At 49.6% G+C, this 14933-nt stretch overlaps 1 protein-coding gene across 1 annotated transcript; it reads right to left on the minus strand.

Annotated features, from left to right (window-relative positions):
* Positions 1-685: 685 nt before the first annotated feature.
* On the minus strand, positions 686-11209 carry LOC138748489 (uncharacterized). The gene is made up of 2 exons (XM_069908794.1): positions 11134-11209; positions 686-9985 (listed from the first exon to the last, which is right to left on the minus strand). The coding sequence occupies exon 2, from the start codon at positions 5544-5546 to the stop codon at positions 4701-4703; it is 846 nt and encodes a 281-aa protein (XP_069764895.1). The 5' UTR covers positions 5547-9985; positions 11134-11209; the 3' UTR covers positions 686-4700.
* Positions 11210-14933: the final 3724 nt, after the last annotated feature.

The raw sequence follows: 14933 nt of genomic DNA on the forward strand, positions 1-14933 counted from the left end.
TCTTCATCGCGATCCCACCGCTAGCCAGCCCCTCCCCTCCCTGCCCCAATCCAATCTTCACAGGGATCAGTGTCTCTGAGACTCCCTGGTCCTTTCTTTCCTCTCCACCCACCCTCCTAAACACAGAAAGCCTGTCCCTATATCTCTCTTCCCCCCCCCCTCCCCACATTCACAGACACACCTTGCAGGTGAGGCAGAACTTTAACTGCTCATCGTCTGACCTGATCTACCGCATTCAGTGTGGCCTCCTCTACATCAGTGAGACCAGACGCAGACTGGGTGATCACTTCACCAAACACTGACACCCTGAGCTTCCTGTACCCAACCATTCCAATGGCGCCAACCATTCCTACAATGACAGTCCACTGTCAGGGTGAGGATAAACATAAACATGAGGAACACATCATATTTATTCTGAATAGGCTTAATAACATGAACATTGAGATTTCTAATTGTAGATACTCTCCCATCCCCATCTAGCTACCCCTCCTGATCCCATCTCTTTACCTCCTCCTCTACCACCCGACTCTTTCCCTTTTCCCCCTTCCTCGTGTTCTTTATCCACCGATTACCTCCTGCCTATGATCCTCCCCGTGCCCCTCCCATCCCCACCATTTTATTCAGCTGCCTGCCTGCATGTTGCTCGGGCCTTGATGAAGGATTCAAGCCTGAAACGTTGGTTATGTATCTTTATCTTTGCTGTATAAAGGAACCTGTTCGACCTGCTGAGATCCTCCTGCATGTTTGTGTATTGCACTTGACACCAGCATTTGCAGACTTTCTTGCTTAACTGAATAAATATCAATCCTTTTGTATATTTTTTCCTCCCATATGGTAATTTATATTTATTTTTGTTTGATAGTGTATTTTACACACCCAGGTAGCTACAGCCACCAAGAATTTCATTGCATCCGTACACCGTACTTCTCCTGAGCTCATTCGTGAGGTTTCAATGAGTTCCTTTAAATGTCATCTTTGCCCGGCCTCCCACAACTTCAAAACCCCCCCAGTGTTTCTCTCTTTGTCCTCCCCAAGTGGATGACCCCCTATCTTCCCAACCTCTGCTCTTCGGGCACATTGATGCCCCCTCGCTCTGCTTGTTCACATCGCCTGAAGCCTATCCACACCCTCACCCTTCCCTGCATCCTCGTGCAGTTTCAAGATGTCTGCAAGCAGCCAGAGATGAAACGAGAAACAAAAGCGCAAGGGTGCACCGATCAGATGTGATCCACCGAACAGAATGAAAATGGAATCAGTGACAAATGAATAAGTGAGGGGCAGTCACTAACACAGATGAATTTGGAGTCACCTCATTGACTGAGGGACAGAAAAGAGCAGAGAGGGGAAGGGAGAAGAGAGGTGCATCTGTACCCAAGGTTTTTTCTTTTGGAAACGCACAAATCCGTTTGGTTGCATCAGTGTCAAATACCTGAGGACGTCTGTTTAAGGCAAGAGAAGAAAATTTGGGGGCGATGTCAGACATGTTTTTTTTTACAGAGGGGTGGGTGCCTGGAATGGCATTTCCAGGGGTGGTGATGGTGAAAAATAGTGGGTTATGAGAAAGAGGTAAGGAAGATTTCGTTTGCTGAGTAGGTTTCTCTCGGTTGGCACAACATCGTGGACCTGGACTGTGTTATAGAATGTATTATGTTCGAATTTGAATTAAAAAACCAAGAAGTGGCAAAGATGGGTTTCTGGTCGGACAGGAGAGGAACCATGTTTTGCTCATGCTGTTAATTATCACGATTTAATAACATGCTCAATCCCAACACTTAATCACCTTTGCTCTTCAATAAACACTGGTAGTTTGACTTTGACCACCGATCGTCAAGATGTAACAAATGACCAACCCCATCCAACACACACCTTCCTCACTTCATTGATTATATCCAGCGGAGCCTTGTTGCATACAACTTGCATTGATTCCTCAGAACTGCTAAGGTGGTGTGGAACCATAGAGGATGATGATCAGTTTATTGTCACATACAAAGTGTAGTGTTCAGATGCACTGAAAATCTTGCTGCAGCCAAACAGATCCTTGTAAAGAATAACTAATTGAATTAATTTAAAAAAGGTTACAAATAGATGATTTAGATAGAAATAATCACTGTCTTCTTCTGACTATCCATCCCGTAAGATGATGATGGTTCCTTTCAGTTAGTTTGTGGGATTTATATCCCACTCCTCAGAAAGGAACAGCATGTGCGTGAATGATTTAGGTGAGTAGGGGCCAGACCCACCCTCTCGACATCCCCTCCCGGATCCAGCGACATGGTGAGGTCCAAGACGGCTGGGGGAAGTTCTGTTGCAGTGAATGGCCAGACCAAGCTTTGATGCCCTTTCTGCGCTTCATGGCACGTTTACTAGACGGCTGTTCACCCTAGAAGAGGGTTCATCTGCCCTTTGATAGGTCTTATTTTTCATCCTGCAGGGTGTCCAGCCACCCTCCTCACCAGGCAAGACTGGTGGGGGAGCCAGTTTAGTTGCTGACCATGCAACAGGTAGAGCTGGGTTACATAGTACCAGTAGCACTCAGATGAGTGATCTGGCTCTGGAATATTCACTGTAATCCTTGTACAAAAAAGTAACTTGCAATATTGCAGACAGTCCCTGATCAGCGTAACAAGGGAAGGTTCAAGATCCTGATCACTGTTGGAAAGAATCAATTCTTGAATCTAGAAGTGCTGGTCTTCAGACTTCTGTATTGTCTGCCCAAAGGTAGCAGTGAGATGTGGTCATGACCAAGGTGACGGGGGTCCTTTATGATGATGATGATGACTACCTCACATAAAATGTGATGGATGGGAGGCCAGAGCCTGTGATAGACTTAGCGGAGTTTGTGTCCCTCTGGAGCCTCCTGTATTCTTGGGCAGTTAAATTACCAAATCAGTCTACAATGTACCCACAGAAGTTTGATAGAGCATCCGACGACATGCCAAATCTCCTCAGGCTCATAAAGAAGGGGTGTTGCTGCGCCTTCTTCACGTTGCCTTGATGTAATGGCTCCAGGAAGCAGAGGTGGTGAACCTTGATAATAAGCAGATGATCACAATCACAAGACTATGTAGTTTGAGAGCATCGTGTACAGAGTGTCTTTCATCACCGCAAATAGTTTTGTAAACTGAAACAGGATTGGTAGTCACACAGCCTGGAAACAGGCCCCTCGGCTGAACCTGCTCATGCCGACCAAAATGTCCCACCACATTTGTCTCACCTCCTGCGCCTTGCAAATACCCCACAAACCCATCTTGTATAAATGTTTCTAAAATATTACAATAGTACCTACCTCAGCTACCTCATCTACAGCCCATTCCATACACCCATCACCCCTTGTGCATAAATTTTACCTCTCAGGTTCCAAACAATACCCTCCCCCACCCCTCCCCCCCTATCTTAAACCCATGCCCTTTGGTTACTGATTCCCCTACTCTGGGCAAAATACTTTCTGCGTTCACCCGATATATTCCTCTCATAATTTTGTACATGTCTTTGAGATCACTGCTCATCCTCCTGCACTCCAAGGAATAAACCCCCAGCCTGCTCAACCTCTTCTTGTAGTTCAGGCCCCGAGTCTTGGCAACATACTTGTAATTTTTTTCTGCACCCTCTCCAGCTTGACATCTTTCCTTCAGCACAGTGACCAAAAACTGACTACAATACTCCAAATGAGGCCTCACCAATGTTTTACACAACTGCAACCTGACCTCTCAACTACTATACTCAAATGCTCTGATTGACGAAGGCCTTTTTAACCACCCTATCTACTTGTATTACTGCTTTCAAGATATTATGCACCGGTACTCCCAGATCTCTACCATTTACGTTGTAGATCCTACCCATGTTACACCTCCCAAAATGCAACACCTCATTTTTCCGTATTAAATTCATTAGACTGAAATTTGTAATTTAAGGATTAACATTGGTTGCCAGCTTTGGCAATCTCTTGAAACACATCTCCACAACAGCAATGATATGAAGGTAGATGGAGGAGTAGGTAGTGTTGAGGAGTAGAAGGGAGGCTGCAGAAGGAACTAGACCAGTGGTTCTCCACCTTTTTCAGTCTAAGGCCCACCTGGCTTCCGGCCTAACATGTCATGGCCCACTAGTGGCAATGACTGAGCAATATTTTCAAGTCAAAGACAGTTCTGTAAGGAACACATCGTTATCTAATTTAAAATACTCGTATGTGATGCACTGCTGCAGCAGTAAGCAGACATGAAACTCAAGAAAGACTGTACAACAGGCTTTATTCAGTTAAAAGTCTCTGCTACAGTGGTAGCTGCACTCCGGAGTGACTGCTCGGGAGGGGTCAACTCAGGATTATATCGCAGGTAGTTGATTGACAGCCAGCGGGTGGAGTTAGGACGATTCAGGTCGGCTGATTGACAGCCGGCCAGGTGTTGTCTGTCCTCCGGTTATCTTCCTGCAGGTACAGAGATGTGTTGTATCACCACATTCACCCCCTTCTTTAAAATTGTCCCAGGTGGGGTTTTTTTTAGCAACATTCTTGGGTGGTAAATGTTACAGGTTTAGACAGTCCGGCGGCCGTCGGAGTCTCTGTGATCATCTCAGGGTTGGCTCCTGGTCAAAGGTCGGTGATGGTGTGCTGAGAGAGCTAGACGGGGTGGCTCAATTGGGTGGCTGGGGGAGCCTGGATCGGCAAGCCTGTGGTGAGACGTTGGAGGGGCAGGGGAGAAAGGTCAACCCCATAGAATGAGTGTGCAACGAGTGTTCGAGATGGGGAAGACACATCGGGTTGATGTGGTCCTGGGGCAATGGAGGCTGCTGTGTCGAGGTAGGTGCTCCCGATGAGGCCAGGTTGAGACAGTGTTCTCCCGGCCATTGGGGTACATGACGGAGGTGTAGTTGTGATTGGCTTGTAGGAGGAACACCTGCTCGACCATGGGGACGGCCAAGTGGGCCCATGCATGTTTATGCAGGAGTATGGGCTCTGGAGATGTGAGCCATGCTGGGAGGGAGATTCCAGTCACCGATTTTCTGGGGAATGAAAACAGGTATTCATGGGACGTCTCGTTGGCAGCCGTGCACAGGAGTGGCCTGATGGCGTGGAGCGCCTCGGGGAGGGTGTCCTGCCAGTGGTCCATGACCCAGGCTTTTGACTTAAGGGCTAGGAGTACTGCCTTCCAGATCACCCCGTTTTCATGCTCCACTTGCCCATTGCCCCTCGGGTTGTAACTAGTTGTGCAACTAGTTACGATACCCCTTGCTGTCAGGTACTGGCGCAGCTCCTCACTCATGAAGCTAGACACCCGGTCGCTGTGGATGAATGTGGGGTAGCCGAACAGAGTGAAGATCTGTGTCAGTGCCCTGATGACAGTGGCTGTGGAGGTGTCTGGGCACAGGATGGCGAAGGGAAAACGGGAGTACTTGTCAATCACTGCGAGGAAGTAGTCGTTCCGGTTTGTGGAAGGCAGGGGGCCCTTGAAGTCAATACTGAGGCATTCGAAGGGCAGGGTGGCCTTCATGACGTGGGCCCGAGGTGGGTGGAAGAAGCGGGGGGCTTGCATTCTGTGCAGACCTGGCATGCCTCAGTCATGGTCCGGAGTTCGTGGACGATGTATGGGAGGTTCCGGGACTTGATGAAATGGTAGAGGCGTGTGACGCCCGGGTGGCAGAGGTATTCGTGGAGTGCCTGCAGTTGGTTGGCCTGGGCTGATGCACAGGTCCGGGATAGGGCATTGGGGGAGTCATTGAACTTCCCCAGTCGGTACTGGATGTCATAGCTAAATGTTGCTAGCTTGACTCTCCAGTGCAAGATCTTGTCATTTTTGATTTTGTCTTTGTCTGAACATGAATGCCACTGCACACTGGTCAGTGAGGAGGGTGAATCGCCTGCCAGGTAGTGACGCCAGTGGCAGACCGCTTCCACGATCGCTTGGGCCTCCTTTTCAATGGTGGAGTGCCCGAGCTCGGAACCATGGTGGGTTCTTGAGAAGAAGGCAACGGGTCGCCCCTCCTGGTTGAGCGTGGCGGCAAGGGCCACATCTGAGGCATCGCACTCCACCTGGAACAGGGAGTTCTCGACCACTGCATGCATCGTGGCGTCTGCAATGTCCTGCCTGATGCGGGTAAAGGCTGCCTGCGCCTCGGGTGGTTGGGGAAAGGTTGTAGCCTGGGCCAGTGGGCGGACCTCGTCCAAGAAGTGGGGAACCCACTGGGAGTAATAAGAAGAGGTCGAGGCACCTGCGGAGAGCCTTGAGCATATGTGGGAGGGGTAGCTCCATTAATGGGCGTATGTGCTCTGGATCGGGGCCGATGACACCTTGTGCCATGATGTACCCCCAGGATGGCGAGGCGGGTGGTGCTGAACACACATTTCTCCTTGTTATAAGTGAGGTTCAGCTCCTCGGCCATCCAGAGAAATCTCTTCAGGTTGGCATCATGGTCCTGCTGGTCGTGGCTGCAGATATGGGAAGGTCGCTCTCAGCTTGTGCCGGTCTACGCTGGAAGACAATGACCCCATTAGTGACCCCTAACGGAACACGGCAGAACTGGTAAAGATGCCTGTCTCCCTTGAAGGTGGTGTAGGGCTTTTCTGTGCGTGGATTGGGAGCTGATGATAGGCCGACTTTAGGTCGATTCCGGAGAAGATCCTATAGCAGGCTATCTCATTGACCATGTCGGCTATCCTGGGTAAGGGGTAGGCATCCAGCTGGGTGCATCGGTTAATGGTCTGGCTGTAGTCTATGACCATTCACAGTTTGCTGCCCCCTTTGACCACCAGGACTTGGGCTCTCCATGGGTTCTATGATGCCCTCTGCCAGGAGCTACTTTACTTCCGCTTTAATTAATTCTCTATCAGCTGCGCAATAGTGCCTGCTTCTGGCCACTATCAGTTTGCAGACTGGCATGAGGTAGGAGAAAAAGGCGGGAGGGGTGATGCGCAGTGTGGAGAGGCCACAGGTGGGCTGGGGCTGGTCGGATGGTGCGCTGTGAAGCGTGACCCACCGAAGGCGAAAGTGATACTCTGTAGGTGGCACTGGAAATCTAAGCCTAGGAGGACGGGGGCACAGAGTTTGGGCATGACCAGGAGCCTGAACCCATTGCATGTCTCCTCAACCCCCACAGTCAGGACAATGGAGCAGAGCCTGAGAGTTTTTAAGGAGCGGTCCCAGGCAGCGAAAGCAATAGCAAAGTTTGTAGGGTAGACTTTAAGTCTCAAAGTTCGGGCCACGTCCGGGTGTATGAAGCTCTCGGTGCTGCCACTGTCAAATAACAACATCCATCATGGAGCGCCCGAGGCCATGTGGGATGTCCCCCTTTAGTGTAGTGACTGCTAGGACCATCGCGGGGTCCGAGCCGCTGCTCCCCGACGGTTGAGGCAAATGGTGGCCAGTGGCATCCTTCGCCGGCGTGGGTTCGTCGATGGAGGTGAGTGGTGGTCTGTGGCATTCAGAGGCTTGGGGTGCATCGGGAGGGCGGTCTGGTTGGCGCCCGCATTGACCACGTCGTCATCGTCGACCTCGTATTTGCCCTGTTCTGGGTGGGAGGTAGTTGTTGTGCACTGGGTCGGAGCGATAGGCCCAAGACGGCGACGCCTCGTATGCACGCATGGCAACGGTATGGCATGGTTGGCTCTACCCGTCGATCATGCTGCCTGCTCGGGGAAGGGGGGGTGACATCATCACGCTCTGCGTCAGAGGATGTGACATCATCTGTGGTGGCGGAAGTGACGTCTTCGCTGGCCTTGGATGGCAAGGGTTTGGAAGGGTCAGCACTCGTGGTGAGCACGCAGCGGTGATACCCGTCAGGGCAAGAAGTGGGGCTGGCGAGGAGGGCAGCATTCACTGAGCGAGTAATGGCAGCGCCCGGCCCTCGCACGTGGCGTTGATCTGGGGATAATGAGGAGATCATAGAGGGCCGTTGAGCTGCCGGCGGGCTTCAAAAGGCATACTTTTGCATAGTGGCCTTTCTTGCCATATCACGAACAGAACTGGTTTCTTGTCGGGCAGTTTTGATGCGCTCGTCGATCTGACCCACACATGGACCCACAGTACTTACATGGGCATGGGGGGCCAGTAGCAGCGATGCTTTCGTCTACCAGTGGTCCCTGAGTCATGGCTGCTGTCTGGGCTGTCCACGCGGGGGCTTGGGGAAGTCGGGAGACGAAGGCTTTGGCAAGGAGGGCTGCAGCCCACAAGGAGTCGACTACCTCTATAGTTTGGGCCAGGGAGTAGATACCGTCTTCTAGTAACTTCTGGCGGGAGGCTCTCAAGAGCAGACCTCGAATGCAGGCGTCCCTGGCCAATCTTTCGACTTCCTTTTCGTTCACCCCGGGCTCTGCCAGACACAGATGAGCTAGCTCATGCAGGGCTCCCAGGTAGGCTTCGGCTGTCTCACTTAGCTGTTGGGCCAGATACTCAGGAGGTATCTGACGTAGACCATTTTTCGTTGGGGGCTTTTACATGGCCTCCAGGGTAGCCATTGCTTCCAGGTACTCTGTACAGTCTTGGAGGTCCTGGAAGGCACAGGGACTCTACTTGGTGCGGAGCCCCATGAGTTTCTTCTGATCTGAATTCACCACGTTTGAATGTGCCTGGATGACTGCCTTGACCATGTGCCTCCAGATTTTAAAGCGTGTTTGGGCTTCTGGGTGGTGAGGGTTGATCTCTAGGCTCCCAACGGTTAGGAGCTTTTCCATAGCAGGTCTAAATTTTTAACTGATTAAATTGTGATGCACTGCTGCAGCAGTAAGCAGACACAAAACTCGAGAAAGACTGTACAATAGGCTTTAATCAGTTAAAAGTCTCTGCTACAGTGGTAACTCCGGAGTGACTGCTCAGGAGGGGCTGGCTCAGAATTATATCCCGGGTGGTTGATTGACAGCCAGCCAGGTGGAGTTAGGTCTATTCAGGTCAGCTGATTGACAACCGGCCAGGTGTGGTCTGTCCTCCGGTTATCTTCCTGCAGGTAGAGATTGCCCACTGCTGTAGGCTAGTGGTGTATCACCACACTATTTAATGTTTTAAAAGATCAAAAAACACTGCAAGCAGACACTGTGGTGCGCTGTTAACCAGAATCAGACACACACACAAGGTAAAGACTGTACAACAGGCTTTAATCCACAAAGACTTCCACAGAGCCAGGCTGGCTGTAGCTGCAGCAACTCTGAGTGAGGCCTCAGGAGGCCGGCGCAGGCATATATCGCGGATGGTGATTGTCACCCGACCGGGTGAGGCTTGATCCATTCAGGCTGACTGATTGACACTCCTGCAGGTACAGAAGTGGCCCCCTGCAGTAGGCCGGTGGTGTACCACCACAGACACTGAACATAAAAACTCCCAACTGTGGTGACACTACCACCAGCCATCTGCAGGGGGGACCTCTGATCCTGCAGGAAGACCACCTAAGGGGCTGACTCCACTTGGCCGGCTGTCAGTCAGCCGACCTGAATATGGACCTGAGCCATCCCCTCCTGAGCCAGTCACACAGGGAGCCACCAAGGAATGAACTGGTGTTCAGACTTTTACTGGAATAAAGCCTGTTGTAGAGTCTTTTGAGTTTGTGCTTGCTTGCTGCTACCTCAGCACACCACACCAATCAAAATCAAAGCTCAAGCCACGTTAATGAAACCCCTGTTCCTGAAGTTTCAGCACCAGTTTCCACATCCTTGATTGTGTTATAGATAATGCACTACTGAGATCTGCCTCCATTTCAATGCTGTTTCGTACCTTTGTCCAAAAGCCTGATTCTCAAAGATAAATTGTCCTGGGCAGTAGGATCTTCTGAAGACTCCCCTTTGCCATGTTATAATGTTGGGATGTTTCCTTGAGCATTAAAGGTTATTAATTTGCTTGCAATAGCCAAGTAAACGTAACATATCTACAGTTACGCAGTGCCGTCAAGGGTAAGCCTTCGATCAAATTGCAAAAATAATTTATATCCAATTTTATAATAGAAATATATCATTCATCTTATCTTATAAAGAGGAGCCTCTTGTTTCTTGACTGAAGTGAACAACAAGCTGAAAGAAAATGGAAACACACACTTCTGAATCAGTCTGAATCTGACTTGTGTAGAGGTCTGATGGGAACCGTGACTTAGTGCTGAGTGCCAATCCACTTGGAATGACTAACAGCCAGATGACCTCACTGACCTCAGTGGCAGATTGCTCGCCACCCTACTCAAGGTCACCCAGGAGAGCATGTATCGGCAGCCTTGAGGCCAGGTACATTGAAGCTGCCTGCCAGCTAGTCAAAGCGCGGCAGCTTCAGGTGGCCTGCCGATCCGGATGGCAGGTCGCTCCCGTGAAAATTAGGCAATCGTCATGCATGGAGAAGCAGCAATGTATGGTCAGGAGATGAGGATGTGTGGCTGGAGGAGGCTGAGTCCGCTTACAGTCGGCCCCCAACCCACCACTGTGTACCGGAGACCTTGCAAACCTGCCAGTAATTACATAGTCCCAGATCCACCATGAAGACCTCCCCATTGGCCTTCCACAATGGGGAAGTTGCAGAAGACATAGAGGGTCTGAGCAGACGGACAATTGGTCGTTACAAGATCATGGAGACCTGGGACTACTGTCAAGGAGTTAACTGACCTGTCGGAAAGATACCACCAACAGCTGGGCGAGCACCTAGTCACATGGGTACTCCAGCTATGGAATGAGGCTCTCCCCCCCACCGCCCCCCAATATTCACCACTCCCAATTGGAGGCCAACACTCTGGACAGTCTGTCCATGCAGCAGATGATAAATAACTCTGTGGGTGCTACCTGAAGTGATCGATGAGACCATTCTATGGGATCAGGTGGTGATTGTGATGTGGGTCAGGTTCCCCACCCTTAGAATCGGACCTGAAGAGCCAACTCCCTGGTGTGATTCCCAATCACACCAGGCACCCCTGCTGCATGGACCCATAGGATGGACCCCAGCTCCCGGCGGATTCATTCAGTGGTCCTGTCCTGCCCAGGTGATCCTAGGCCATTTATCCCAATGACCGTCCACTTGGATAAGAGAAAAACCCACTGTTGGATGATATCAGGACCAAGTATACAATTATCCCCAGGAATCCTAAGGGGTGGAAGGGGCCTGAAGTTAACATAAGGGACTAGGGGGCTCCATTCTCTCTGCCAGAGATATCCTCCACCTCTCCATAGGTGGTGAGTCTCACCGTCCCATCTCTGTCCTGGTAGCAGCCTCCAGCCTTCCCCAAGTGCATTCTTGGCATGAATGTGCTCAAGGAGTAGTTGCTACTTTCCAATAAAGTTCACATTTGGGGTTGCCTTGGCAACCATTGTTGTCAGGGCTGCCAAATGGATTCCCTTTGTCACTCCCTTCCCCCCACCCCCCAAGGTGGTCTGTATCGGGTGCCATGAGGTAATGAGATGGAAGAAGCCGTTGAAACACTTCTCATCGAAGCTATATCCCCCATGACACCCCAGTCTGGCCTGTCCACAAGAAAAACAGCACATGACACGTGACTATAACTACAATAAACTAAACAAATTCACCCCCCCCCACCACCCTGAATCACTGTGGCTGTTCCCATTATGGTCACTTTAGTCGAAGAAATCGCAGGCAGGGACATCAAACCCTGGTATGCCGTGGTGGACCTCGCAGATGAGTTTTTCTCCATCCCCTCAAGCCCTGACTCCCAAGATTGGTTTACCATTACCTGGGGCGGCATGAAATACACTTTTAGTCACCTACCCCAAGGTCTCGTCCATAGACCCATCCCCTGCCGTGATTTTACATATAATTTCCCTTCCCCAACCCCCTACCAATGTTGATGCAAGGCTCTGAATTGACGACGTACTCATCCTGGGCCCCACTGAAGAGAGATACGCAGGGCCAGAGGGAATCAGCTGTCTGAACAATTCACGTCTCTCCCTGAGAGTCACGATTCCCTTCCTGAGAGCCCCACCATCAATCCCTCCCTTGTATCCTGGGGTCAGCCATTCAACTCCCTCACCAAAGAACAGCAAATGTGGTTCATGGACGGTGCTAATTGATGGAAAAACGGGAAGCAATTATGGCAGCAGTAAAACTAACTCAGGAAGGGGCGGGAGGGATCTCGCCAGCTTATGGAGCAGGCCTTGGTTGCTTCCACCCTCAGAGAAACATTGGGCCTGCTTCACATTTATATTGATTCATGAGCTGTAGCTAATGGGCTGGCAGTCTGAATGGCATACTGGCATGATACTGGGTGGAAGATCCACAATCGCCCACTGTGGGGCTAGCAGCATTGGAGGTATATCTGGAAGCAGGCTGGGCAGAAGGTGCTGCTAGGACACCCTAATTAGAGTGACTCACAGTCGCCAGGAGTGGGTGTTACCACTGGAGCCATCAATCAAATGAATGGCTCACGAGACTGTCGTGTGCCTTGAAGTCAAGCTTGTGTCAATTTCTATAATTAAGAAGTAAAGAGAGTTCGGGTGTGGTTTGGTGAAACTCTATGTCTGTCGTTAAATTCTCTTGAGTAAACTCAAAGTGGGAGTTAGATTGCTCAGTTACGCGTGCAGCCAAACATGGGCACGGTTACAACATATTTTGGCGACGAGGCTGTAGAAAAATGTCAGTAACAATGGAACAGCTCAAGGCTGTCCTCAAACAACAGCAAGAGAACTTTGAATGGATACAAGCGAAGCTAAATGGACCAGCTGGCAGCAAAAAATGTCCGTTGGAGTTTCAATCATTGAGGAAGGTGAGCCTGCAGTTAAAACAGATTCTGCAGATGTATTAATGAACTGAGTTTAATTATGACTCAGAGTCATGCACTTTTGGAACTTGGTACAAAAAGTATGAAGACTTGTTTTTAGTAGACTCTTCCAGTTGAGTGAAACGTGGAAGATTAGGCTGTTGTTGAGGAAGTTCGGCACTCGAGAGCACGAGCGCTACATAAACTTTATTCTGCCAAAGCTTCCCCAAGAGCTCAGTTTCAGGGAATACGAAGTAATGGCAGAAATATTCAGTGAACAAACATCACTGTTCAACATTTGGTATCAGTGTTTAAAAATGACCAAGAGAGATAGCGGAGATTTTGTGGCATACTCGAGTATGGTAAATTGACAGTGTGAGTGTTTTAAACTCTCTACACTGACTGAAGACCAGTTCAAATGTCTGGCCTTTGTAGTGGGAATGCAGTTGCACCAAGATGCAGACGTCAGAACGTGGTTACTGATGAAGATTGAGCAGGAGCCTGACATGACTCTGAAAATTAACCCTCGAATGCCAATGCTTAATTAATTAAAACACGACAGCAAAATGGTGGAAGCGGCACACCCATCTTCAAGCAGTGTCCAGACAGTCAGGTCAGCAGACCTTGCTAGACCAAATAAAAGTGTGACCCGCCCAACCAAACTGCCTAGCACCTGTTGGAACTGCAATGAGTGGCACTACGCTCGTGACTGCCCGTACAGACGACAGCACTGCAGTAAATGTAAGCTGAATGGAGTTCTGGGAGTTGCAGTGTACCTAGAATGCTGTAGAACTGGCAGATAGAAAACACCTGATAAGTTAGCTTCACTCACAAAAGTGAAACCAATCAAAGCAACTTTCAAGGTGGCAAATGCCAAATGCAGGAAATATGTGAAAGTGAACATTAACGGCATCCCAGTGAGGCTTCAAATTGATACAGGATCTGACGTTATCCTAATATCAAGGAAAACATGGAAATAGATTGGTCAGTCAGAGGTGACTCCAACTGAAAACATGGCACAGAACGCTCCTGGGGTGGATCCTGGAGTGGGCGCAATGGCTGTCTGTTACCCATAATTCTCCATGCTGCTGGAACTGCTCTGCCAGCGCCAGAGCAGGCGTGAGGGATTATGAGTTATGAAGATGGCCATTGATCCTGCATTGAGTCTGCCAGGAGTTCCTGTGATGCATGCACACAAGCGCTGACACCAGCAGAGTAACTGGGTTGCACCATTTCACCTTTCAAATCAGCAGAGGAGGATGCCCTGGCAAGTTTTACTAGGTTCCCTGACCACCTCCGAGGTAGGTCTGGGACCCAGGTGGAATTTGACTGGGCTTGCCCAATTCAGCCCTTTCAAATAGCCCTTCAAATTACCCAGTAATTTGCCCAGTTAACCCCCTTTTGCAAGGGCCTACTGATTCTCACAATCTTCCTGCCATCGGCACCAGCTCATTTTAGCAACAGGAGCTGTTGGAATGGTTCTTTTCACAGAAACTTCACAGACACTTCCAGATAGCAGCAGGAGCTGTTGCCATGGACTCTCTCACAGGAAGTTCCAGTGTAAGGACACTTGCAACCTTTATTATGCACTCTTTAGTTATGGACTTGTTAACCAAACCTTGTCAGCTCACTACAGTTGCAGCTATTGTTTCTAATCACGAGACCTGCTTGTCCCAATTTTAGTTACGTTTCAGACCACGGACAGGCAGGAACTACCTGCACATATTGGAACTTAATGATAACTGTGGTGCTTCTCCACTGTCTCCCTTAGCAGCTTTACCACCCTCTGTTCTAAACTGATGCTCTTCAACCCTGAGGACGTGCCCTCTTGTCCTAGAATATCCCACCATGGGAAACAACCTTTCTACATCTACTCTGCCAAATATTTCAATGAGATCCCCCACCCACCTCATTCTCCTAAATTCTAAAAGATACAGGCCAAGAGCTGTCAAACGCTTCTCACATGATAAAATTTTCATTTCTGGAATTGTCCTTGTAAATTTTCTCTGAACCCTCTCCCACGTAAGCACATCCTTTCTTAAATGAGTAGCCCAAAACTGCTCTCAGTACTCCAAATGAGGACTCACTACTGCCTTAAAGCCTCAACATCACATCCCTGCTCTTGTATTCTATTTGTCTTGAAATGTATGCCAGCATTGCATTGCTTCACTAAATTCTTGTAAATCCTGTCCCTCAGGATCTTCTCCAAGTTTTCCCACCATTGAAATAAGACTTACTGGTCTGTAATGATCTCTTTCCCCTTTCTTGAACAA

Source organism: Narcine bancroftii, chromosome 1, assembly GCF_036971445.1.
Source record: "Narcine bancroftii isolate sNarBan1 chromosome 1, sNarBan1.hap1, whole genome shotgun sequence".
NCBI classification, from domain to species: Eukaryota; Metazoa; Chordata; class Chondrichthyes; order Torpediniformes; family Narcinidae; genus Narcine; species Narcine bancroftii.